Source organism: Prionailurus bengalensis, chromosome A3 (assembly GCF_016509475.1).
Source record: "Prionailurus bengalensis isolate Pbe53 chromosome A3, Fcat_Pben_1.1_paternal_pri, whole genome shotgun sequence".
Classification (NCBI taxonomy): Eukaryota; Metazoa; Chordata; class Mammalia; order Carnivora; family Felidae; genus Prionailurus; species Prionailurus bengalensis.
Window position 1 is genome coordinate 47,476,951 of NC_057354.1, and position 26,445 is coordinate 47,503,395.

Below are 26,445 nucleotides of genomic sequence, written 5' to 3' on the forward strand. Positions count from 1 at the left end.
ATTTGCAAATGTTTAAGTAGAACGCTTCCCCCATTTTTACTCCCACTTCCCTGCATCCTATGCAGGGCACAACACACACACACACACACACACACACACACCTCTTAAATCAAATTTAATACTCACTGACATTAAACTACTTAGCAGCTCTACTGGACAATGGCCAGTAGACATTTTACGGGATGCCTTGAGACTGCGTGGGCACATGAGGTGGGCGTTTCCCTGTAGGGGAGCCGGGGCCCCAGCCGTGGGGGTGGTGCGTGGCTCTCCACCGCCCACCCCCGGAACGTGCAAACCTCACCAGCGAGTGGCAGAGACGGACAGGTGCGCTCATCTCCCGCGGTGGTGGCACGTGAGGTCGGCTCTCCGCAGAGCACTGTCTCAATGGGAGGCCTTTGGCTTCGTGGCCTTTCCTTCTGACCACCCAGCAGGAAAAATATACAGAAGGGTGTTTTGTTTTGTTTTGTTTTGTTTTGTTTTGTTTTGTTTTTTCTGCGAGTTTTGTCAGTGTGAAAAAAAAAAAAAAAAAACAGCCTTGAAACTTTGTACTTCCCGCAGGTGGGCTTCTAGCCTGAGAACAATTAATGCAATCATGGTAAACCACGAATTTTCTTGGGTGTTAAACTTCTTGCCTTTTCACCTTATAAAACCATTCAGGCTAAATAAACCTTATTACAATAGAATTAAGCATTGTGGCCTGGTTCCCAAAACCAACATCGGTGGCAAAGCCCACTGAGTCGGAACACACACACGACAAGGCAAACCCCTGTTAGATTTTGACTTTAAAATGAATTTAATGTAAACGGTACTTTGCGCTTATTTTTATATTATTGCCATGTCTACTGTCTCTTATGGCATTTAAAATAGGCTCTGACTTTAAAAGAGCAAATGTGAAAGAACATTTGATTATATTTTAGGTGACATTTACTCTGATTAGAAGTGTAATTTATGGCAATTACAAAAGTACATTTTATGTTCATCTCCCGATCATCCTATTTTTAACTCTGATCCCAGCAACCTGTATTCATTAGGATTCTGAACAAAATAAGTTTGGAGGGGAGGAGTCCAGTGATTTTCAGAAGCGACAGATCATCATTGAATGCACTGTTTAAATTGACAATTCAAAACTTTCCCCTCTTTCCTGCAGCCAGAGAATTTAAACCTGGTTATTTAAACCAAAAATTCTGCCTCAAAATCCCCCTCTTCCCTTCCTGGGACATACACCTCCTGCATTTCCATTCCCAAAAAGGCAACATTTTGGTCTAGTGACTGGTACAAATCACTGAACCTTTCCATTCAAATGCCCCACAAAGATTGTATCTGATCACAGCCCGGATTTGAGAAAGAAAGGGGAAAAAATCATGAATCAGATACAAGCAATGTCACAGTCCTTTCTGCCTCGCCCCCTCCCCCACGGGCCCTCCCTCCATTCGTCCATTCTCTCCCTCACCATCCCCTTGTAAAATAAAAGAGAGCCAAACCTAACCCATTACAGTAAAGGCACCCCGAGATTTAAGGGGATAAGTACAGCCTTACTTAGCTGCAATGCTGCAGCTGTGCTCTTATCTGGCCAAAGGAGACAGGGGATAACAAAAGACCCCAAAGAAGGGACGGGGGGTGCATGGGAAAACCACTACCCCAGCATTGTGGTGCCCTTCTGCTGAGCAAATAGTTCAAACTGTTCATTCCCATCTTCTATTCTCTCCCTGGTACATTGTTTGTGCCCTTGCATTTCATTCTGCAAGGAAGGTTGCTCTCTGGGCCTATAAGCAAACAGTCCAGAAAAGAGCTAGCCAGCCTCTTCTCTTCCCGGGAGAACTAGCATTTTTATTTCGGCTCCAAGCTGTCAAAGACCTGGAGAGTTTATGTCAGTGTCCTGAATTAATTGCTTTAAGCTGGAGCAAGCTCCACGGGCTACCAAATGTCCAGAAGATGTTTATTAATAACATTTCCTCCAGGATTCTGGCTCCAAGCTGTCCCTTGGTGGTGGCCTTTATCTGGCTACCACCCTCTAGCCTCTGGCCTCTTGGTGCTGGGGGAGGGGGGAGTGCTTGCCTTTTTCAGTCATCGTGACAAAACTTAGAATTGTCTGGAGTGGAAAAAATAACCACTTATGAAGAAGGACTTGTATAGTGGACATCTTTGTTCAGGCCCAGAAAGGTCCTGGAGTTACAGAAACTGTGTGTGTGACCCTGAAGTGGGCTGGGGAGAGAATCTGCAGGGATACTCCTCTGCGGAAGCTCATTTAGCCAATACAATTAGCAACGGGAGCAGAATAAATCGCTTCCTTCAGCTCCCCTTCCCTACTTCCTCCCCCAAAAGAAAATTCAGTGAGGCTGACAACATGATGCATTTTGAAGTTTTCCTGGTACAAAAAAAAAAAAAAGCCTTTTAATAGAATGAAATAATAAACCAATTTATATACCGATATAAGACTAGGATCGTGAGTGCCATTGTGTAATTTTCCACTTGACTTTTCATTATCTACCTGAACAAAATCAATCTATATGTATGGGATCAACATACAATTCCGGAGATAAAAGCTGAAAATAAATGTGCTTTGCATATCCCGGAGATAAAAGACACAGTCCTTCCTACTGCCTTTTCTTCTCCAGCAGATGAATTTATAAAATAAATTGTATGTCAGAGAAAAAAACAAGACATACTTAGTGGTGTATCTTGAGTGTTGACTCCTTTGCTGGAAATATTGATCCCACAAATGAGCAGTGGTTAATAAGTACCCTGCAGACGATATCAGGTCTTTTGCCCTAGTTTACCCAGAGTGCAGTCTGGGTCAATGTTTCTCCCAAACAAATCTCTCCACCTAAAAAAAAAAAAAAAAAAAAAAAACAAAAAAAACAAAAGGACTTCCCCTATTAACTTGGATTTCAGGCTGAGGACTTCAAGGGCTTTCTGAAGCCTCTCTACAGAGACAAAGCACACTAAAAAATCACATTTTGTTAGAACCTCCACCCCTCCCTGTGCAGCTAATGGCCAGCTTGTGAAAGACAGTCTTCAAAAGGACAGGAGAGGTGTGCCTTGGGGTTGACATTTTTTAACTTGAAACAGGTTGAACTCCATCCCTTGTTTGGCCTTCCTCACCCCAATAATTGAAAATGGCACTGAGAACAGTGCAACTGTCTCCACGATGGCCATACCTAAGACCCGCAATTCCCTTCCTTTTTGGAATGTGTCATTGTCATCATGGTACCTGTGTGCCATAGTGGGCAGATAGCAGAGGCATTGGTGTGTGTGCCCTGAGCTGTTCATGTGCCGTCGGGTTCAGGGCTCCTTGGGGAAAGTGAACCTGTTCTGCCCACCCCAGGGGGCTCACAAAACCTGTTTACATGCTGGCCCCATTCCACTTTCTATGAGGCAAGGACCACAAAATTGTATCAGCCAGCAATGGAAGGTGTGTAAAGGGTGGGTACTGGACCACGTTTCACCCCAAGCAATCACTCTGTCCATTGACTCTTTCTGATCATTGAAAAGTAATGATGTCTTAAGACTCACTTTTAGGCCAGGGAGGTATAAAAATTGGCTACTCATCATTATTTACTCATGGTAAGCTTTAGTAGCTTCATGGAAGGTTAAATGTCTATTTGGACAACGTGACTGTCATAACTTCAACTTATACTGCAGAACAAGTCAACACTTTCATATTTTAACCATCTTTGTATTGACATATTTTTTTTAGAAAATTTTTTTAGCGTTTATTTTTGAGAGGGAGAGAGCATGCATGAGCTGGGGAGGGGCAGAGAAAGAGAGGGAGGCACAGAATCCAAAGCAGGCTCCAGGCTCTGAGCTGTCAGCACAGAACCTGATGCAGGGCTTGAACCCACAAACTGTGAGATCATGACCTGAGCTGATGTCGGACGCTTAACCTACTGAGCCACCCAGACACCCCTGTGTTGACATATTCTAATGCTTCTTGGTCAGGGGGTTTGGTCCAAAGCTACAAGTCTCAATTTTCATATGCTCCCTTCCCTTTATCCCGAGAGCTCCATATTCATGCACAGCACCCATCTGGACTTGGACCATCGCCTCTCTATTAACAGTCTGCTTTTGTGTGTCATTCCTCCGTTGATATTCATTGACAACTCAGAGGAAAGCATCCAGGAGCAATCTGAATCTGACAGCAGAGTTATGGCCTTTTGGGGACACTCTTGTGATGGTCAAAGTTCAGCTTGGGGAGAAGCTCATGTGCTTTCTATCATGTGCTATTAGGAAAACAACATTCTTCCTCCATTTCATCTTTTTGCTCGGGTAGCTGGGAATAAGCAAATCTGGAAAAAACATAAGAATGTGGTCAAGGAGAGTCAGGCAGTCATTCTAATTTTGTTTGAAAAGAGAACTACATCCTGATGGCATGTTTTGAAAAGTCTCTATATTCTCATTAGAAAATTGATGGCTTCCATGTCAAAATCTTCAGCCTCAATGAACTCAACATATATTTTATATATGTTTTAATTACTCCATGATTTGAACACTTAATTGGTATCCCGGAGAACCAGTATAATACATGAACTTCACCCATCGTACAGAAAATCCTTTAGGAATTTTGTACCCCCTGGCGTCCATGAGGAAAGAGAACATATTAGAACGGGTGTTCCTACTTCCATAGTCATATTTGGTCATGCTGGAAAATGTTATTGCTGAGTGACTTTATAACCACTTTCTTAGTCAGGGACAAGGCTCCATGCAAAAGCAGAATCCTAACAGAGTCAGACCACAATCCATGTTTATAAAATAAATATTTACTAAATGGAAGAAATGAAGTTTTTTTTAAAGGTATTTTTACTAATTGTGTCAGAGTTAAGCTGTCTTGATGTTATTTCCCAGGGAAGAAGAATGGACAGTTAGAAGTCCAGTAAATATATGTAAATGCATACATTCAGAAAAATAGAATAAGACAAAAAGTTATCAACTTTTGCTAGCTCTGGTATTTTAAAAACCACATATCAAGAGTTAAAATCTTTAAAGGAGGAGACAAAGAGTGTAAAAAATTCAGGAATGTGGTGAAAACATGCACACATCAAGTCTTCCAGGCTGGGGGTAAAAATGGAAAAGGACAAGACACCCAGGCTATCTGCACACTGCAGTTACTGAAAGCCTACCAGGACCTGGAAAATAGAAGAATTATAAATTCATAAGGGCAGGCTGGCTTGATATTACATTTGCCTTGGTATCATAAGCTACCTTATTTTTCCCTCAATAATTGCCTCATTTTCCCCTTCCAGTGTGTGTACAGCATCTTGAAAAATAACCAAATTAGACAGTGCTGTTGAACTCCATCAATGCCAAGAGACACAGTCACAAAGCCTCACTGTGTCCCTTTATACCAGACTTGAAGGAGAAATAAGGAACCCATTTTACAGATGAGTAACTAAAATGTCATCCCTACCTTCCCCAGGCTTAGGGTAGGCATTTTGTTTGCTCTTTATAAAGGCCAACTGGGAATGCTTTTCAAAGCTGTTGGTTTTACTTTTGATTTTTGGTGGGCAGTGGAAGGGGGGAATAGGAACTGGATGAAATGTGACCCTAACTCAGAGTCTCTTGCACAAGCTTCTAGAACCATCCACTTAACCTCAGAGAAGATTAAAAACCCCTCCTGCTGGCTCTCTGAATTGTCAACACCGAAATCCATTCAGAAGAGAGAGAGGTCTAGAAACAGAGCCAGGAGAGGGCTTTGCTATGCCCTAAAGATGCTGCAAACTTACCACAGTACTCACAAATGCCCTCAGGTGGTCCTAGATCAGGACCATTGTTTTTTCAAGAGGAAGAGAAAAATAACTGTCACTTATCTTTGGTGACAGTTTGGATAGTGAATCAAATTTTCATTTTAAACACACGTCACTGTGGAAAAATTACTGGATTATAATACTATAGAATGCTGGAGAGAGCCCAGGCATGCTGTGAAAGACCCATATAATTGCTTCTCTGTCTTCTGATCTACATCAAGTTGTTCCAAAAATTTTTCCAAATGGAGAAATAAATGAAAAATCTATAAAATGAAATTAACATTTGATCCACCACACACTGCTTTTTGCACAGGGAACTTACAGGGAGGTAGATACATGCTGCAACTTTTCTTGATTTGCAAATGCTTTAAACTTTATTCCTTAAGTATGAACTTATCATTTAACAATAAGAACATGACTACTTACTCATTTTTTTCTGCCATGTTACTGTACACAAAAGCACATAATACCAAAGAGGGAAACGAATTTCTTTTGAAGAAATATGAAAGCAGTTGTTCTGTTACACAATGTGAGTAATAATGGTTTTATGACAAATTCCTTTAAAATAGCACTTAGTATTCTGCCACAGATGGAGAGTCAGACCCTCTGCTTTTCACATGGCTCCAGGCTGCAATGGCAGCAATTGTGTCAAATGGGTTAATATAATGTGGGATCCATTAGAATCGAACAAGGTATTCAAATGTACTTTATTCCCCTCCCCCCCGCCCCCAAGAAATTCTACAAACTAGAGGTGTGGATTCACACAGCCTAACAGAGAGAAGTTACTTAGTTCTCAATTAAGCCATGGTGTGTTTATTAAAAAGGAACTGTCCGTTCTCTGCCCAAATGACGAAATTCCTTGTTGAAAGCATCACTTAAAAGTTCAAAAGAAGTTATTTGTAGCCCAGCCCAGGAATGTGTTTTACTTTCCAATTTACTTACTCTTTTAAAATGGTTAATATTGGCTGTGGACTTGGTAGATAGATCAGGAAAAGCATCAGGATATCTTTGCACACTGAAATTGTGAAACCAAAGAATATTTTCTCTGTTTTTGTTTTTCTTTAGGGGTAAGGGACAGAGTGAATGGACAGTAGAAAATACACTGGGAGTCTTTTGACTTTGAGGAAAGATAGGCATCCATTTTCAAGGAATTTGAAGAGTGAGAATTCTGGTCCTGAAGAATTTCAATGCCAGCTTTCCTCGAAACTTAAGACTGGTTCAAATAGCAAATACTGAGGTACAATTTATTTACAGTTGTGAGTTTCTTTTTCCTATTGAGTAAGAAAATAATGAAATTAAGGAAGGTGAAGAGAAGGAGGAGGAGGAGGAGGAGGAGGAGGAGGAGGAAGAGACCAAAGAGGAGGATGGGAGATGGGGAGAGGGGAGGAGGGGGAGGAGGGGGAGGAGGAGGAAAGGAAGCAGATTATTAGATATTTTGCTTGACATCACACGAAGTGATTTCACATTAATGAAGATATACCAGATTTCACTAATTCAAATATTACTGTTCTAGATAAAAAGTCATGCCATGCCCCCAAACAGGCCTGAGTTGATATGAGATTTTATAAGGATTTTAGGTCACATAAGAGAACTTTCTGGAAACCTATGTCATGGCTGGGCGTGGAGTTAAATAATGTGCTTAATTCCATGTCTATTTTGAGCTAATTTATGTTTACAACTTTCTCCAATTTTTGCCCGCTTTCTGCAGCTCCTGTACGCACACACAGATGGTTACATTCTCATACTGGGCACCCAGGGAAGGTCACATGCTTTACATCAATGGCAATTAGTTCCCTTTTTAAAATGGAAAATGTCGTTAAGTTCTTGAATAATTCAAGAGTAGAGGTCACAATACAGTGTCCCTTTTGGGGGTCTTTATGGTGCAAATGGCAAAACAAGGCGATCCTATCACTAAGAGTAGATCTAAGGTTTACAATGTAGCTCTATTTAGTGTGACAGGAAAATTAAATTACACGAGGCACTCATTCATTGTCACCCGTTAACAGGCTTGGGAAAATTGTGGATCCCCAGGGGGCAAATCACTGACAACGTTGGAGGCAAATAAAAATATTTCATTTTAATTGGCTGCTGTTTCCTTTGCTTGGTTTTGAAAATAACAAACATAAACACGCCCCGGACAACTCTCCTTGGAAATAGGATCCCGAATCTCCAAAACACGACCACAACTTATGGGCAGGTTTTAAACTCTGGGGAACATGGGTTGTTTTCTCAGCCATAGTTGAGCTAGTCTTGATCCCTGGAACGGAAATAAAGCTAGTGTTGATCCATGGAAAGGCAATAAAGAGGTAGGCTTCAAATATAAATTGGCTTCCGCTACTCTTCATCCCGCTCCTATCTGGGTTCGTAGGACTGGATTTACTGCATTTCTGCAACAGCCTCTGCCCTTCAAATCTACAAGGGCTGAGCTGGAGGTCCGGAGGGAGGACTGCGTGACGCGGAGGCCACCGGTTGTCTCTGCTCCCCATGGGAGAAAAAGCCAGACCACCTTTGGCCATCCCGGACCTGCCCAGGTGGATGGATGTTCAAACTAGAGGAAGGCAGGTTGGGGAGGGTGGGGAATGAATATCCTCGAGGGTCATCAAATGAGATGAAAGTTTTCCAAGGCCACGCCAGCACAACCTAACCATTGCCGGCATCCCCAGCGTCCCCACAGTCCCTATTAACTCTGTGGGCGCGCCTGCCTGGGTCCGGCTTCCACCCGACCTGGGTCAGGCTGCCACCCTTGACCCCAGGCCGGGTCCGCGCAGAGCGCCGCCGGCGGTTCCACCTGCACTTCCTGCTGCGCCACTAGGGCTCTGCGGGCTCTCTCCGAACGCGGCCGCATTTGGCATCTACTGGAGAACGGCTGGCGCGCTGGTTTTCTCCCAGGCTGGAGAGAAATGGGGGAGGGGCGGGAGAGGACTAAAGTTTGCAGCACCCAGGCGAATGGGGATGAGATTGGCCCCATCTGATGGGTTGGCCTCTAAGCGTGTGTTTCCTGCGCTTTAGAGCTTGGAAAAAGGCAAGAATGACCCGCCCCCGCACGCCCTGCCACCCCTGCTTATTACTTTTTGGACGTCTCACTTCTAAAAAGTAGATTTTTGACACTTCCTCTTTTGGTCTTTCTCCATCAAGACCCTGGGAACTCCTGCGTTAGCGAAGCAAAGTGCCACGTTTCCATATTTCAGGCTTCCCCGACGTGGGAAAGCGCAACGAATGAGCGCGAAGGCTCCGGGGCTTGGCCCGCTACTCCGCAGACCCAGCGGCCCGGTAGCCCCGGCTGCTCCGAGCGTGTGTGGGGCCGGGGCCCCCAGCCCCGCCGCCCGCCGCCCTCCCGGACCAGCGCCAGCAGCGCCCGCAGCGTATAGCTTGGGTGGCTTAGGCTCGGCAGCGGCACTTACAGGGAGAAGAACCTGGCAGCCTGTGGTGTGGGGCTCATTTCGGAATAAGCAAAGCGGTGCCGCTCAGTTTCTGAAGCACGTCCGATTTTAGTGACACTAAGTGAAGGGAGACAATTAATTTCTAAGAAAAAGTTCTATTTCAGTGTGATTGATGCCAAGGAGGAGCGATTGATGGCTGAGCCTCAACAGATTTCTGGTAGAATTAAAGAACAAATTTCATACGGCGGGGGAGTGTGGGTGGGGGGGAATAGAAGGGGGCAATTTAGGGTTTTTCATTTTCTAAACGCTTCAATTTAAGCAAACACTTGGGGTCTCGAGGCCGCTGTAATTCCAAAGACAATTTTCCATGGTTTTAATTTGATTTGCATTTTTCAACTTTGATAATATTCAATTTCATGGCTGAATACACATGTAAACACTGTTAGGTCGTGTTTTTCGCCCCTTGCACCAAACATCATGTCGCTTGTCTCAGCCATGGGAGGTTACATACACCCTGTGTCCCAATATCTGCGAGTGTCTCCTGAATTATTTTTCAAAATTTAGCACGGCTTTGCCTGGGCTCCAGAGGTAGTGAACTATTACAAAATATCTAAACTACTTCCCAGGTGTGGGGGGATCTGCACAAACGTTGCACAAAGGAAAGAGGTAAATAGAACAAATCCCTCTTCTACATAGGATCTATTCTAACTCAGAAACATTTGAAATATATATTTTAACAGTCTTAATCCAAAAATGATCAATATATTTGCTACCCCCAGAAATGTTTTTAGTGTAAATTTCATAGCCAGAAAGCCAAACCTTGAGAAATACAAAGAAATCATCTTTGTAAACAGAAATTTAATTAGCATCATTGAGCTATTTTATCAAGTATAAAATTTAGAGGCAGAAATGAAGTGGAATTGCATAATTAGCTTTCATCATAGCCAAGCTGATATTTAACAAAATAGGACTATCGATATAACAATGGAGCTAGAATACTGTGAACTGAAGAGTAACACAAGTGGTGGAGGGACCGGCAGTCTGTTATTCTTTCGTTTCCTCAGGACACAGAATAGACCGTACATTGTGCAGAGAAATAGTTGAGCCTCATGAAATATGCAGATGGTTGGCACAAAATAAATATATCAAAACCCAAAATGCATTTTACCCTCCTTCCCAAATTGTACTAGGAAAAGGGAAGGGGAAAAGAAATGGCATACTTTTTGGTTTGTACCTTGTATAATAAAATAACAATCTAATTGCAAGAGCTACCCCTTGTTTAAAAAAAATGCTTAATGTGCAAAATGTTGTGGAACTTTCGATACTGTGGAATACATCCCTATCTTAAGTCCTAAGAATTTACACATTACTGTATTTGTTTTCTCCACCCCCCCCCCCGATTTTTCTAAGATTGGAGAGGTCACGGACAAAATTAGGGACTTTAAAAAATAAAAGATATTAGAATTTTGGTATCTTGGGAAGAATAGAACCAGGGATTAGATTTGCAAGACTTTTAGAAAGCTTTCTGCTTGAGGCTGGCTAATATTGAAGACCTGTATTTTAAGTTGAGGTGATCTGATTTGAATTTTTTTTCATATGAAAGGCATTCTAAACAAATAAGAAAAGAATTTCATTTGAAATAGTACCAACTTAGGGGAAAAAAAGTTTCTTAATTTTTAAACACACATCCATTGCAGGCCCGTTGTGTCTAACACCTTCGGGGAAACTGTGCTTTATCATTTGACTCTTTTTTCTAAGAATTATTGAATTTTAAATGATCATTGTTTAGGATTTGCACTAATCTTTTATATTGTGATGACTGGCAATTATGTCTTTCTATTTATTTTACACAAATAGATGGCAGAATGCGCACGTTCAACACAATCACTTCAGAGCAAACCTGCTCCCGCAGATAGAACTAAATGAAGGGGACCTAATTAAAACAAATAGTCTATTCAGAGAATGGCAAATTGTGGACAATAGGAAGCATCTTTCTCTTTTTCTACTAGTAATTGAGGCCTAAATGGGGATCTTGCTAAGAACTGCAGAAGTTTGAGTATCAGAGTAGAGGTTGCCAATTTAATTCGCCTTTACCCCCAAAGAGATCTGTATCCAGGACCGTGTTGCCCAGCCCAGAAGCAGCGCCCCAGCATTGCAGACAGGGAATCCACCCCCACCCTCAATTTTGTGCAGCTGGGTCTGAGCTGCAACAAGCTCATGAAAGACAACCCGGATCTCAGGGAAGCACTGGGGTGGGGGAAGGGAGGCCACAGAGGCCAAGTCCCTGGCAAGTCTTTTAGCCAGGTGAGGGCTTTCAGAGATGGCAGAGTAAGGGGCCCAAAGGCACAACCCTTTCTCAAGAGCTTTCGCTACAGACTTAGGAACTCGGGAGGCTTTCTCCAAGAGGAGAAAGGTGTAGCTCTCCCCTACAAAAGATTCAGCTGCTGGAGAGTTAGATGAGGGTGTTCTTAAAGGACCTTGGTCTGACTATCCCTTCCTGATTAACAGGAGCCTGTGGGAGAGGAGGAGTGTATGTGGTGTGTGTGTGGGTGTGTGTGTGTGTGTGTGACAGAGAGAGAGAGAGAGAGCGAGAAAGAGAGGGATTCAGCTGAATGTAAGACAGAAATCCCGCAGTTACTTTTGGTTGTTTACTGAGCTACGACAAAATCTAAACAGCGCTTTCCACAATCAATGAAGGGATCGCCTCGGTTCCAGAGTTGAGCTCCCTAAATGAGTCTGGCATTCTGATAACTTCAGGTTAGCACCTGAGATCAGCTCCTTCCCACTGCTCAATGCTGGCAAGAGATAGGGAAGCATCTTGTTCGTGAGCTCTGGGAAGGGAGAGGCAAGAGGGGGATTTAATTGTTTGGCTGCATGAATCGAAATGTCCTTTTAAAGCAAAGAAATCAAGAGAGATTGGCCTTTAATTGGCAAACTGCTGGTGGGAGGGGAGTGGTCATTAAATGGAGGATGGACAAAATATAGATTGGATGTCTGCCCCTACTTGTCCCCATAAACAGCCAGAAGATTGGATGACTGCCCTTTTCGGGCAGTCTCTAGGAAGCTCAGCACTCAACCTGAGAGTGGGTAACTGTCATTCTGGATGCATCGTCCCCACCTCAACCTAACATCACAATTGTCCAGTTTGGAGTGAAAAGTATGGTTTAATCTAGAACTTTGTGTACTTCCAAGAGTCAGTTATTCCCATGCCCTACACATCATTTTGTGTGGCACTGGCCTTAGAATCCAGTTGTCCAGAGCCTCCCCACAAATCACGAAATGGAAGATGCTAAGTATACAGGAAACCCCACACCACTAAAAACCATGGACACCCAGGGAACTTATCTTTCAGTAAGTGGAAAAGAAAAGGAGGCCTCCAGTCCAAGCCTGTGTCCAGGAGGGCCCTGTTCATTCCACATTGTGTCCCCAGGGCCTGGCACAAGCAGGTATCAGCCAGCGTTCCCTGCACATCCATGTACCATGTGCAGCTCAGACGTGAAACTTGGCTGGGGTGTGCTCTCCTCTCAGACTGCAGGCCTACTGAGTGCTGGGTCACATCCTATCCTCCCTCTGTGACAGAAGCAGGCTGGTCCTCCTGGGCCAGCACCCGTTCAGTGGCAAACCTCTGAGGCAGGTGTTTATCTGGATCTGAATTTGTGTATATGTGGACAGTGGGGGCAGGGTGGGGGGAGGAATGCTGTGGGGGCTGGGGCCTTTTGCTGTTCTTGCAGCTGGTGCTGGGGTGAGGGCAGCCCTGAAGCCCAGCTGTGGGCGGTGCGTGCATTCCAGCTGTGCTGTCACCTGTGCGGTTAGGCCACCAGGTGTGGGTCAGAGGGAGGTCAGAAGCAGGAGTCTCTCAGAACATTCCTGGCCTCTGCTCCAGAATTCTCAGTAAGGAATATGGCTGGCAGGCTACACCTCAAGAAATAATTGGGCTATGTGCATTATTTAAGCCCGGATGCCAGGTCATTGTTTCTGCCCCTGACATTTTTTCCCCCTCTTCCCCGGCATTTTCTCTTTTTAATCACAGGCTGCTGATTCTCTCCCTTTCTCTTCCCCTCCAGCATTAGCCAGCCGGCTACAGCAGCTTCAGTGGTGGTGCAGTTGTGGTCCAGTTCTGATTGAACCTCCGGCCAGCTTTGAGAAACCATCGTCACATAGGAATATACTGTGTTGCTCCAAAAGAGAAAATAAGAATCCAGCCTGATCCCAGACATAATGCATCCTAATCCCTTCTAGGATAGCAGGTGGAGTCTCCGCCATCCTTCTTCCTGAGATCTTCCTGTTTCTTATCACCTTTCTCCTAACATTCAGCCTCCCCTCTACCAACAACACCCAACAGTGAAAAGTTGGGGGTTGTGGAGAAGCAGGTTTCCTACTGCATTTGAATCAAAGAGGTCTGTGCCCCCCCCCCCCCGCCATAGGCGGCCAAAAGAAGTTGAAAAAAACATAGAGTTGCAAGACTTGAGTTCAGTGGTGAGCTCTGAAATCTGAGCAGTTCCCTAACCTCTCCGCCCCAGGTCCATCTCCCATAAATTCTGTCATCTACCAGAGGGATGTGGGGAAGCTTAAATGAAGTCATGTTTATGAAGACACCTAGCACATTGTCTGGCACATGTGGGACCCTACTCAATGGTGGTTGAAGTGAATACAATTGTGATAAAGAAAAGAGAGGCAGGGACTTGGGCGGGGGTGGGGGGCAGCGGGAGATGAGAAACACCAAGAAGGTAGAATGAAAGGCAAAAGTTTTGCCAAAAAAATGGACTCTTCTGCATAGAGGATGCATTTTCTCAGCTAACAAGCAGTTGAAGTTACAACTTCTGTGTGTGAACAGCTCAGTTCAACGTAATAGAGAATTGCAGACTAAATTAAAAATATATAATGGATTGGTCTTTTTTTGTTTTAAATTCCTTAGCTTACGCTTTAGAAGACAAAGCAAGCAGAAAGTTTGAGCAGATGGTTGCATATTTTTGTACCAGGGGGGTCCACATATTACATCCTGATTTGTCTCCATATAGAAGTTCTTATGATCCATGTCCTGCCCTAGCTGACATGTCACCCTGTTCCTTCATGGAAAATGACACAATAATCATCCTCTGCCCTTCCCAGTACTCCAGCCACCCACTTCATGCCTTAACTCTTCTCAAGCCTTCTCCAGACACTTCTCAGTATTATGTTTCCTCTTCCAATAATATGCTCTTAACATCCATGTCTTCAAATTAGGAATGTGTGTCCTTTTTCACATGAGCAAAATTTTCCCAACAAAATCCACTGTATAATTGTGCTTTGTGAAAAAAAGAACAGCTAATGAACTGAGATCGTCTTTCTAATGAAATAACAAGTCAAAACACACACACAATCTTATTTTGATTTGCTGGGGTCATTACCAACCCTGGTCCAAAAACCTTCCTGCTTACTCTTGAACTTTGTGGTTTTACTCTTTTCAGATAAATGAAACAATGGAAGAGCTGATTTACCTGTGAAGGAAGTCTGGTCCTCAACCACTTAAGCAAGCAGAAGCAGAACCCATTCTGCAAGGGGAACTAAACCACAGCAAAGGATCTCTCATTCCGAGGTTCTAACAGCATTGTACTCGAGCATTTCTTCTTCACCCATGTCGGTGATGCTGAAATTTCCCCTCTCAGTTAATTTGATATGTTAAAGTTAAATAAATATGATGTTGCTCGAATGATGTCCTGACATCAGAGGGAATATTACTGCCTCTAATTAGCTTCAAGAGAGGAGTAAACCCCAGGCAGTTACTCTAATGAGAATGTGAGACCTCTAGTTTTGGATGAATGAAAGCAACTTAATTTGTATTGCTTCTTTTAGCATTCCCAGCTATCAGTTGTGTTATCTGACAGTAAAATATCCCTCCTTCTTTGGTGGTGGTGGGAGGGGGGATAGAAAAAGAAGGAGTAGGAGGGGCAAAAGAGGAAGAGGCAGGAGGAGGGGAAGAGTGTAAAGGGTAAGTAGTCAATGCCTTTTAATGGGAACCTGGTGAGGAGGACGGGGCATGTGTGACAGTGACATCTGACCAGTCCACATCTTGCTGGCAATGAGCTCAGAAATCTCAGGAACAATCACTGATGTGAAAAATAGGCATGCTGTTGTGAGGATGTGCTGCTCTTTCCACCTGTGCAGGAGAGGGACTTGGGGGGCCGCTTCTGCAGAGGATATACAAAGAATCTGGAATAAGCCCCAAGGGTACAGGGGCTGGGGGGGGAGGGGAGAATAGGAATCACCTCCAATCTGGCAACAGGGACCAGGACGGAATGACAGCTTGTAAAATAAGCCTCCATCAGTCTCCCAGGAGACAGCCGGCCTCAACTTGGGTGTTCCCCGCTTGTTAGCCTCAATCATAATTGGTCTCTCCTCCCATCCCACGTTGTTGGTTTTCTGTGTGTGGCTTTTGGTGTGAGCGTGTTAGGTCATCAACAAATACAATGGCGGGAGGGGGCAAGGGGGGACACACATGATTGTTTTAAAGAAGAAAGGAGAAAAAGGATAAGAGAGTGGGCAGGAAGGCTGTGAACAGAATGGGGAAGATGCCCCAGGATTTAGGCTTCCGAGGCAACCCCTGGAGAGCTCCGGGGTAGGGCGCTCCCTGGGAGTTTTGTCAAAGGGAGAAGAAACCAAGCTTGCCTGGAGGTGGGGACCCCGCTGAGCTCCAGTGGGGACATATATCTATTCCGTGTAATTTGTGTTTGCTTGTCTCTGGAGGTGCCTGCAACTTCCTGCCCATATCCGGTGAATCTCATCAAAAAGGAATTTTTCAAAAAATTCCAATCTTTGTGGAATGCCCTAGAAAGGCTGTAGATCTGAAGTCAAAGGCCTAAAACACAGCCCAGGGTCCTCTGGGGGCAACCAGGCACACAGGCACATTCCAATCACCCTTTCTCCATCTCTCTATATGTTTAAAAAGTTTCTGCCACTCTCCTCATGATTTCTTCCCCCTCCACCCCTCATGTCTTCTATTCTCTTCTTAGAGGCAAACCATTCCTGGGAGTTGAGGTTATGAGAAACTTGTGATCTGTAAAGCTGAGAGTGGTGCAGATACAGCACATGGTTTTTGCTCCAAGGAGGCATGTAAGGTTCTGAAACCTTGACAATTTATTTACTGTAAAACAAAAACAAACAAACAAAAAACACCTTTGATGGGGGGATAGGGAGCAGCAGAAACGTAATGAAATCAGTAGCAAACTTTGGGGAAATTTTCTCTTCTGTTTTCGTTTTCGTTTTAATTTCACTCCACCACCCCTTGGCTGGCCATGGTGCTGTGGCCAAGGCCGGTCTCCACAATGTCCCTGACCCAGCAAAGGCATTTGGGGTCTGAAATCAAGCTCTTGTGCTACGACAGGGACAGCAAATTTGGGATGGTGCCTCTAAGGCGTGTGTGTTGGGCGCCTCTTCTGGGTGGCAGGACTTGGTACCTACAAGTCCGTGGGCACCAACCGGCACCCACTGTTCTGTGATGTCAGGCCCATGGTGGGTGGGGGGTCCTATTACCTCTTGCAGGGTGAAGACGCACTGCCTGAAAAGGTCCTGACGCTTTCTCCGGACGGTTCTGGTTTATACATTCCAGAAGACTTGTCCCGGCGCACCGGCCTTCAAAGCCGGCAGCCAGTACTTGGTCCAGGCCCCTGATGCTTAGAAGGATGCGCTAGAAAACTAGTTACCCCGAGGTGCCTCCAGGAACCTTCTTGAGCAAACACCTGCCCCGTGCCCTATTAAGCCTCATCTTTCGCTTCTCCTCGCCCCACCCCCACATTAAAAGGCCCCCAAAACACTGAGGACCGGCTTTTCTTTATAAAGCCGGGAGAAGGCGGGCGATAAAGATCAGGCGTTTAAATTGGCCATTTGGAAGATTACATCTCTTCAACTAAGGTCTTTCTTTCAAAACTCGCACTGAATCGAGGGCCGTGGCTACTCCGCACCCGGCTCTTCAAGGCCGGGTACTTTTTCATTCGGCCGTGAGTGGGCTGGGCTGGGTGACCGGGCGCCATCAAAGGCCCGAGGGAAGGCCGTGGGGCGACACTCGTCTAATGACAAGTAATTGACGGATTCGAGGCCGCGCATTACCAGCGGAACGGGGAGGCATTAATTATTTAAAAACGATTAGCCTAGCCGTGTGTCCTGCAGGCGTTCCATCTTGTTTAGGGAAGATAACTAGCCGGCAGCCGGAACCGCGGCTTGGAGGGCGGCGGGTGCGCTCCCCAAGCGGCCTCCCGTGCGCGGACAAAGGTGCGCGGTCCCGGACGCCAGGGAAGGCGGGGAGGGGTCCCCACACAGTGGTGCCCACATAACTGACCCTGCCAGTTACAGGGATCGATTCCGATTTCTGCCCCTTGGGTCCCGGGATCTGGTGACCGCGGGGAGGACGGAAAGAGCGCTTGTCTCCCCGCCTGGTGAAATACCTAGAAGTCTGCTCGGGCTTCAGACAAGGCGGGATGTCTAGCCCTTTAAAGTAAACACCTCCAGGGGAATGCTAATTTCAGGGGACACCTGGAAGATCCCAGAAGAAGCATGCCTTCTCAGTACCCCATACCCTGGCCTCGACACCCGACGATCCTGCAGTTACAACTGGCAGCTTTGGAACTTCTAGTTTTCCAAGCTGGTGCCTTCCCACAGGCGGGAGAAAGATGCAATTGGTTCTGTGTGGTCCTCCAAACTCCTCTCCTCCCGCACCGCAGCGCGCCCCTACCCGGGGCCAGCCTCTGGGAGAATGAGGATTAATTGCCCGGTGGCGCGTTTCTCTCTCCACCCTTCCCCCGCTGGGCCCCGCTTGTAACCCCCGAGGCTCCCGAAACTGTCTGCAGCCGTGCGCTTCTGTGCGTAAAGGGCACGGGCCGCTTCTTGCAGCGAGAACGAAAATATACTCCTTTCTCGGGGAAGGCCCTGTCCCAATCCTGCTGCCTCGAGGCGTTGACCCCAATGCTGCCCGGTCTGTGGGCTTCTAGGGAAACGCCTAGACCAGACTAGAACCCCTGCGCGCCGGGGAAGGCAGGAGGGCTTCGCCACTCTCGGGCCTCTGCCGATGCAGCCACGGGATACCAGCATGCCGTTTTCCGCTGCCTCCACCCCTGACTCTGGGGCCAAGGGCGTTCCCCCATCCCCTACCCCCTCACTGTCCTTGGGAAACGCGCGTCCGTCGGATCGAATCCTCACCCCGGATGGGCTGCAGGAGCCTGTAGCGGCTTCCCGTAGCTTCGGGGCCCCAACCCAACTCTATGTGCTCAGAGCCCAGATTGAGTCTGTTTGTAGCTCTTCACCCCGTCGTCCACCCACACCGTCTATTCTCAGAAATCCCCGCACAAATAGGCCACCTTCCAAACTCCAGGGTCTTCACGGACTTAGCTTCTCATTCTCTACCTCCCCACCCCCAACCCCTAGCGTCGGGGCCCTTGGAAAGGAAAGGGGCTGGCTGGGGGAGGGGAGGCGCGCGGAGGGGAATGGGGGGCGGACGCTGCCCAGGGGACCCGGGCGCGGCCCCCGAGTGGGCGCGCTCCCTACCTGTGGTGCGGCGGGCTGGCGGGCGGCGGAGCGTCCAGCGCTCGAAGGGAGGTGGCCGACTGCTCTGAGCCGAGGCATCTCCGCATTTATTTGAGCTCAAACCGAGCGACTGTTGACTTTAGCACACAAAGCAAAGATTTCACTGCCCGCTAGTTTAAAAATGAATATTTTACCAAGATATCGATCAGCGTTATAAAATTCAGTTAAGTACAATGGGATCCTAGCAAAAAAAAAAAAAAAAGAATAATAAAGGAGGGGGAGGCAATATAATATCTGTGCAAATTTGCTGAAGTGTGACGTGGCATGGAAAGTTTACCCTCCTGGAATTCGGATCTAGAATGTTTTTTTCGGTTGTTTACTGACTTTGTTTATTCACAGATCACGGTTGCTTAAACCGGCGCGCGGATGGCGTAGGGAAAAGGAAGAAAAAGAGAGGGAGGCAAAAAGAAACGCCGCACCCTACTATACTTAGAGTTGGGGAAAGCGAGCGGAGGACACTGTGTGAGCTAGCGAGCCTGGAGCCCGGCTGGGGGAGGGGTCTGAAGCGGGGTGGGGGTGTGTGTGAAAGACCCAAGTAGCGCAGAAAAGCCTCCGAAAGCGCCCGCTCCCCGACATCCTTTTTATGTATTCGGACAGAACTATATCTTATCGGCCGGGATCAGTGGAGGGGGGAGCGCTAAGTAGTTTAAAACGACCCTCGCACAATGGGCGTGCGATACGAAACATAGCAGGTTAGGGCAGCGCTTTCAGCCTCCATTGTCCCCCACTCGGCCCCCGGCCCTGCCTCTGGGCTCCTTCGCCACGGGAGCCTTTTATGTGATAATGAAACACATTTCAGGCAGAGCTCACGACGTGTGTGTCCTTGCCAGGGGGAGAGACGGGCCTGATTGCTGGCTGCGGCCTCCGGATCCCCCCCACCCCGCCCCAATTTCTCTTCCTTGTGTTCCTCGGGACAATGTGGCATGTTAAAAAGGGATTTGGAGACGGGGGGGGGGGTGCAAGGGGAGGGCAAACCCACCTCAAGCGCGTGGGAAGGCCAGAGTTTGAGGGAACAGAGACCCTGCAAGGTGGCAGAGGGCGAAGGGAGGTGGTGGGGGGGGGGACCTCAGGGTTGGGGAGAACCTGGGACGTTCCACGTTTGGATGGTCAACAAGACCAAAAAATTGGTCCCCGAAAACAGGGCCCTGGGCTGTAAAACTTTGAGACAAAAAGTCCCTACTTCAGAAGCCAGCGGAGAGTAATCACCTACCCACTGTAAGCTAGCTGTGCCTGGTATGTCCCTAAGTCTGCAGGGGACACTGGATCCTGCCTTCTCTTGGCCAGCTTGTAGGCGGGCGCATGCCCCAGGCAAAGCCAAAGCCGGGTCCCCTTTGAGCCCCCCAGGCCGCGTTTCGCCTGTGGGGTTTCCACTTGGGTCGGCTGCCTATTTAGGGCCATCTGTGGGGAGATACAGCAAGATTTGTAGGAATTTATTCTGGGCCTTTCTTTATACTTTTGGATTTTCTTTTAAGGCTCACAAAACACCTCTTCATCCCCTTGGCTCTGTAATCCTGGCTTGCCATGTTGGGCTAACTGGATGCTGTCCAAAGGCGTGGGTTTTTTGGGAAGGAAGGAGGGGTAAGCACATTTGCAAACCCTGGGATCTCACCACTGGCCAGGATCATTTGACAAGCGGCACAAGATATCCCCCCCCCCCTTACCTGAGGGTCATCCCCCAAAATACCTTATTTTAAAAGGGAGATTTGGACCATTATCCGGAGAGATTCCTGTAAACACCAATATCAGGAGAAAGTCTGTTTCTCCAGATGAGGTGCCAGAAGGGGTGGTCCCAGAGGCCTCACTGCTCTCATGCTACAGCTAAGTCTACCAAGGCCATGCAGAACACCTGAGTGAAGAAGAAGGGTGGGATAGGGTCCTGGTGTGTAGACAGAAGCTTGAGGCCATAGGATCCAGGCAGTTCCAATTCCATAGGAGGGTAAAAGGGGTGCTAGAGACACAGAGATGAAAGAGCTGAGCCAGGAATTTGCAAATCCAATCTGGGTTCACTGACTTGAAGGGAGGCCTAAGATTGGAAATACAGTAAAAACATGTAAAATCTCAGCCTCTCCCCAGAGAAGTCAGCTCGCTGGGGCCGAACAGACATCAGCATTGCATCTTCACGTGGCCTTGATGGGAAATTAAGATATGTAGTTTTGTCCTGAGTTTAAAGATACAGCTGCATCAAACACAGGGAATGGTCCACCTGAGATCTTTGTGTTTCATTGTGTGTAAAGATAAACTCAAAATTCCAAAACTAATCATAAACAATATCGAGTTCTATTTCCTGATGTGCTTGCTGAAGTGTTTAGGGGTAAGTGCACTGATGTCTGAAATTTACTTTGAAATGCGTCTAGATCTATGGCCATAACACCCTGAACGGTGCCTGATCTCCTCTGAAATGCATTTAGAAAAAATAATCTGAATGGACCAATCGAGGTGTAGATAGCTGAACAGATATGTGATAAAACAAGTACAGCGAGACAATAGGATCTGGGCCATGGGTATGTGTGTGTTTTCTGTCTGTCCAACTTCAGCATGTCTGAAAGTTTTAATAATAAAATGTTGTTAAAACAGCAACCACCATGGCCCCTCCCTTCACCAAAATAAAATAAAACCTACAACCAGTCAGGATCTCTTTCCCCCTATTTTTAAATAATTTCTGGACCTGTTTAGTTTTTAAGTCAGGCAAAGGGAAAAAAATATTTTGAAGATTCAAAGGGTAAAACTGGCAATAACACTTTAATATAGATTTGTGGAACTCTGGCCCTTCCAGCCAGAACACACATTTATAAGCCATAAATAAAACACGCAGAAACCATAAATTAATCAGACCCGAGACCTGGATTTCACCGTGTCAAGAATGGGAATGCATTTTTTTTCTTGGTCATTTACAACAGACCCTTACATCATTTTTTTTTCCTTTTTGAACAATAATACAACTTTGCTTCTCTGTTAAAACTACATGGTTTTACACTGAGTCACTCACAAAAGTTTGTGGGATTTTTTTTGTTTTTGTTTTTGTTTTTTTTTTTTGTTTGTTTTTTAATCAAGTAAGACTTCCCTGCAACAGCAGCAATGGAGGAATAAAGACAACAACAACAACAAAAAATCAGAACTTGCAAATGCTTAAAGAAGCAGGTGTCTACACAGTAGTGGAAACCGGAGGCTCTTTTCACTTTTCTTTCTCTTTTTTCCCCCTCTTTTTTGACTCTTTATCGTTTTGCCTTCCCTCCTTATATAGAATAATAGGTATCAGTGTGGCCCATCTGTTTGGGAGGGAAGAGCTGTTTGGGAGGGAAGGTGAGGGGAGACTGCTGTCCTTGGGATGGGGAGTAATGGATTTCTTCTCCCTTGGCTCTCTCCAACACCGCTTCCTCAAATTCTCCCCACTTTCTCTCTCTCTTGTCCTTGTCCCCGGCTAGCCGGCTGCAGCCTTCTTCTTAAGAAGAGTTCATTATGGGCCTGGAGTACACCCCCTGGTAGTAGGAGGTGTCTGCGGCCAGGGGCGAGGCATCCAGGCCCGCTTTGTTCGTGACCGGACCCATGGCCAGGCTACCCGGCATAGGGGAACCGTAGCCAGGGTAGTGCATCACCTGTTCGTAGGCTTTGAGGTCCATTTTGTGGGGCTGGTGGTGATGGTGGCTGTGGTGGTGCTGCTGCTCCGAGGACATGAGGTTGTTGATGGAGAAGGGGTGGTTGAAGGCGTAGTGGTGCTCCGGCTTTAGATGGGCTTCGGGCGGCAGGCCTGGGTGATGGGGAGGGCCCAGCAGGTGGGCCGCCGCCTGCTGCTGCTGCCCGGGCGAGGGCGCCGGTTCCGGGGGGCTCAGGGCCGCAGCCGGCGTCCCCTTCAGCTCCCCCAAGGCCCCTCGCTTGTGCTCCTGGCACGGGGAGGCGCTCGAGTGGGGCGACTCGGTGCCCGCCGGAGTCTCGGAGGCCGGCCCGGCGGCCTCCCCGAGCTGACCCTGCGAGGTCTGGGCCCCGGAGGCCGCCTTCTTGCCGCCTCCTGTGGCGCCTGCGGCTTCCTTCAGGGCCAGCTGCTTCTCGCACTTGAAGCGCTTCTGGCGGCGCAGGTAGCAGCCGTTTTCGAACATGTTGCCCGAGTCGGGGTGGAGGGTCCAGAAGGAGCCCTTGCCGGGCTTGTCGGGCGAGCGGGGCACCTTGAGGAAGCAGTCGTTGAAGGACAGCGAGTGGCGGATAGAGTTCTGCCAGCGCTGCTGGTTCTGCCGGTAGAAGGGGAAAAGGTCCATGATCCACTGGTAGATCTCGCTCAGCGTCAGCATCTTGTTGGGGCTCTGCTGGATGGCCATGGTGATGAGCGAGATGTAGGAGTAGGGCGGCTTGGCGTGCGTGTAGCTGCGCCGGTACGTCTTGGGGTCGCGCGCGCGGCTCAGGCCCGCCTGCCCGTACATGGGGCTCATGGAGTTCATGTTGGCGTAAGGGGTCAGGCCGCCCATGGCTCCGGCCGCCTGCCCCCCGAGCGGGCTCAGACTGGGACTCAGGTGCGGCCCCATGCCCGCCACGCCGGCCGCCCCGGCCGAGCCGCCCATGCTAGCCATGGCGCCCGCCCCGGGGGACATACCGGCCAGGGACGGGCTCATGCCCGCGCCCACGTACGACGACATGTTCATGGAGCCGGCACTCATGTTGCCCGAGCCGCTGCCCATGGCGGCCGCGGACATGCTCATGTACGTGTTCATGCCGTTCATCCCCAGGCCGGCGTTCATGTTGCTCACCGAGGAGTAGCCCTGCGGACACAGCCCGAGGAGGGAGGCGCACAGCGTTAGCACCGCGGCTTGAGCGTGCCCTGACCTCCCACCCACCGGGCCAGCCCAGGCCCCCGCCTCCGGGGAGGCCTCTGGGGAGTCCTTCCCTTGCCCGGTCCCGGCCCCAAACACCCAGTGCGTTTCACTCGGAGAGCGCCGGGATCGCCCTCGAGAAGGTGGAGGGCAGGCTGCTGCTGTTTGCGTGTGGCGGGATCCTAGCCCTTCCACGCCTCGCTCAGATTCTAAAACAAGGGTCCCCTGGAGCACCCCTAGCCCAGGCTCCCCAAATGCATCTCCTCTCCCCAACTCTCCAGCCAGCATACCGAACCGGCGCCGCGGTCTCGGACGCCACCTCCGACCCTAGCGAACAACCTGTGGGTCACAGCCCAGAACGCCCCAGCGGCCTCAAGCGGAGTTTGTCCGAGGGTTCATCCTTCCTCCCGGGATCCCATCCTTGGCCTCAGGGGAACCGAAACCCAGTGCCTGCGCAGAGTTTGGGGCCAGCTGGAGGCACTGAGTGGAGGGACAGGGAGGAGACCGAGAACTGAAGTACACGCGGCTAAGCTTTGCAGCCACAAACTTTCGTTCTCTTTGTCCCTAGTCTTTGAATCTGCCTCTACCTCAACCCCCAATTCCTACCAACCTTCTCCTCTTCAGCTCCCCACCCCCTCGCCGGCCGACCTCCCACCCCTCCCCAGCCGCGCGCTGCCAAACATAACTCTGTTAGGATAGTGCGTGGCTCGGCCACGAAGAGGATTTGGAGGCGCCGCAAGTCAATATTTGATCACAAAGTTAATATTATCTCAAGGCTAACAGTGTGTCGTATAAAAAAGAGACCCATTTGAGTCGAAGGAGGGTGGAAAAGGCGGCTGCCCAGAGCGGCTGGGGGTGGGGGGCGGGTGCCGGCAAAGGAGGCTGTCCTGAGGTTGGTGAACTGAGCGAACTCCGCCACCCCACTTCCCCCTGGAAAAGGCGAGTGCTTACCTCGGGTTCGGCATAGTAGCTGCTCCAGTCAGACGGCTCGTGCCCTTCCATCTTCACCGCTCCCAGCATACTGGAAGCCGAGTGCATGGCAGTTTAAAATTTAACAGCCACAACAAACGATCAGCAATCACCCCCCACCCCCACCCTCTTAAAAAAAAAAAAAAAAGCCAAGGCACCGTCCCCTCCCTCCCTCTCTCGCGCTCCCTCTCTCCGGCTCCACTCCCTCTCTTTTCCTTGGCCGGCCGGAGGCGGTAGTTGGAATGGGCGGGAGGGGTAAGCCTCAGGAGGAGGGGGCCGAGGATGGGAGGAGGCCCGGATCGGAGCCCCGCTGCAGGGAGCGCCTGCCGCCCGCCGCCGCCGCGCTCGCGGGCTGCCGGGCGGAGGCCGAGGTTGGCAGTGCCGAGCTGCCCAGAGGCGGCGGGAAGCGCGAGGCGCGGGGGCGAGTGGGGGGGGGGGGTGGAGAGAGGGAGGAGGAGGAAGAGAGGAGGAGGAGGAGGAGGAGGAGGAGGAGGAGGAGGAGGAGGAGGAGGAGGAGGAGGTGTGGACCGCGGAGCGGACAAGTGCCGCAGTGACGTGGGCGGCTGGTGATATAGCGCGGCGCGCCGGCGCGGGCCTCCAATCCCCAGACCCGGGGCAGCCCATTTGAATAATCAGCTCACACCTAGGTGAGAGGGAGACTCCGCCGGCGCCGGCACCTGCCCCTCGGCGCCCGGCGCCCGCCCCACTGCAGCCGCGCCCCGCACCGGTACAGGGCTAGGCGAGCGGGCGAGTGGGCGCACAGACTCTCTACTCCAGCCCCCTTTTCCCCCCGAGCCCTCGGGGAGTGCCCGTGGGAGGAGGGACCTGGGAGGAAGCCACCCCGGAGCGGCCCAGCGCTCTGACCCCCGCCGGGTCCCCTAGAGCCAGGCTCCTGTTGCGCCTGTCGAAGGGCGCGCCGGGGCTCAGCGCCCCATTGCCCCTCTGCAGAGCCTTAGAAATGCCGCATTTACTCATCTCGGGTTTCTTCGCTCTCAGTGTTCCATTCCCTGTCAAAACGACAAGACGGTGACAGAGCCAATTTGCAAAGCGCTGTCGTATTTAGAAAAACTGTGTACACACCTTGAACTCGCCTGCCGCTGCTCCTGGGAGGCCCCTCCCTGTTACAGTTAAGACTTGGAGCGGCTCCGGAAGGCGCGCGGGGTGCGCCTGGTCCGGCCGCCTCGGCTTTTGCCTCTTCGGAGCCCAGCCTCCGGCGACAGATAGAGGGGTGGCTGGCGGGCAAGAGCACTGTCGGATCGCCGAGCCCAGGGCGCACGCGGCCCCGCCAACTTCAGTCGACGGTTGGGTGACTGCTATTTGTCTCTGACATTCAGGACGCCGTGTTTCAAGGTTACTTTGCAGTCGCAACCGAGGTGCCCACAGCATTTCGTAACTAAAACAAACAGGGCAGGAGGTTGAGGTTGAGGCGGGAGGAGAGAGGGGAATAAAGGAATCAATAATGGGACACATGGAATTTACTTCAGGGAGGGTCTCTGTTTTCTCGAAGGGCTGTTTTATAAGAATTAGACGCCTCAAAACCATATACTTGCTTTTTATTTTTCCTCCAGCTTCTGGGTTCAGATTATCATCTGTCCAGGGCCAGCCACCAACACCCCAGTGAGCCCAGGTTGCAGGGGTTGTGTATTACAGGTGTTTGATGTGGACTTCTTTTCTTGGTTCTGAAAACAGGCTGGGCCATGAGGATCCAATCCTGTGCCCCCCACATTAAAGGTCAAGAACAAATAGGAAATAGTGGTTATCTGGCCTACCTGTCCAGAGTGATGGGTAATAGTGTCAGAAGACAGGGGCAAGGTGGCAGGCACAGAGCTGAGCACTCAAAATGGAAGGGCTGGGTGAGTGTCAGGCTAGAAGGCCAGCAAGGAAGGACAGTCTGTGTAGGGAAGCCATTCCTTCCCTCTACCCAGGTAATTTAGGCCTGCATAGCTTTGAACCAGATACAACTGAGGGCAGCACCTTTTGTGCTGAACCATGCAAATGGTTTTACCA

At 48.9% G+C, this 26,445-nt stretch overlaps 1 protein-coding gene and 1 long non-coding RNA gene across 2 annotated transcripts; both read right to left on the minus strand.

Moving 5' to 3' along the window:
• Window positions 1-7,803: 7,803 nt before the first annotated feature.
• LOC122496632 lies at window positions 7,804-18,810 on the minus strand. The gene is made up of 3 exons (XR_006300882.1): window positions 18,635-18,810; window positions 9,143-9,238; window positions 7,804-7,998 (listed from the first exon to the last, which is right to left on the minus strand). It is a non-coding gene; the product is annotated as an uncharacterized LOC122496632 (long non-coding RNA).
• Window positions 18,811-21,393: 2,583 nt separating this feature from the next.
• Window positions 21,394-24,541, minus strand: FOXA2 (forkhead box A2). Its single transcript, XM_043603000.1, has 2 exons — window positions 24,421-24,541; window positions 21,394-23,418 (listed from the first exon to the last, which is right to left on the minus strand). Exons 1-2 carry the CDS (start codon window positions 24,505-24,507, stop codon window positions 22,114-22,116), a joined length of 1,392 nt encoding a protein of 463 aa, XP_043458935.1. The 5' UTR covers window positions 24,508-24,541; the 3' UTR covers window positions 21,394-22,113.
• Window positions 24,542-26,445: the final 1,904 nt, after the last annotated feature.

Excerpts from the sequence above, each read along its gene's own strand:
- FOXA2 (XM_043603000.1), bottom strand. The coding sequence starts at position 24,507 with ATGCACTCGGCTTCCAGTATGCTGGGAGCGGTGAAGATGGAAGGGCAC. Across the intron at positions 23,419-24,420 it reads GCTACTATGCCGAACCCGAG|GGCTACTCCTCGGTGAGCAA; the intron begins GTAAGCACTCGC and ends CTGTGTCCGCAG.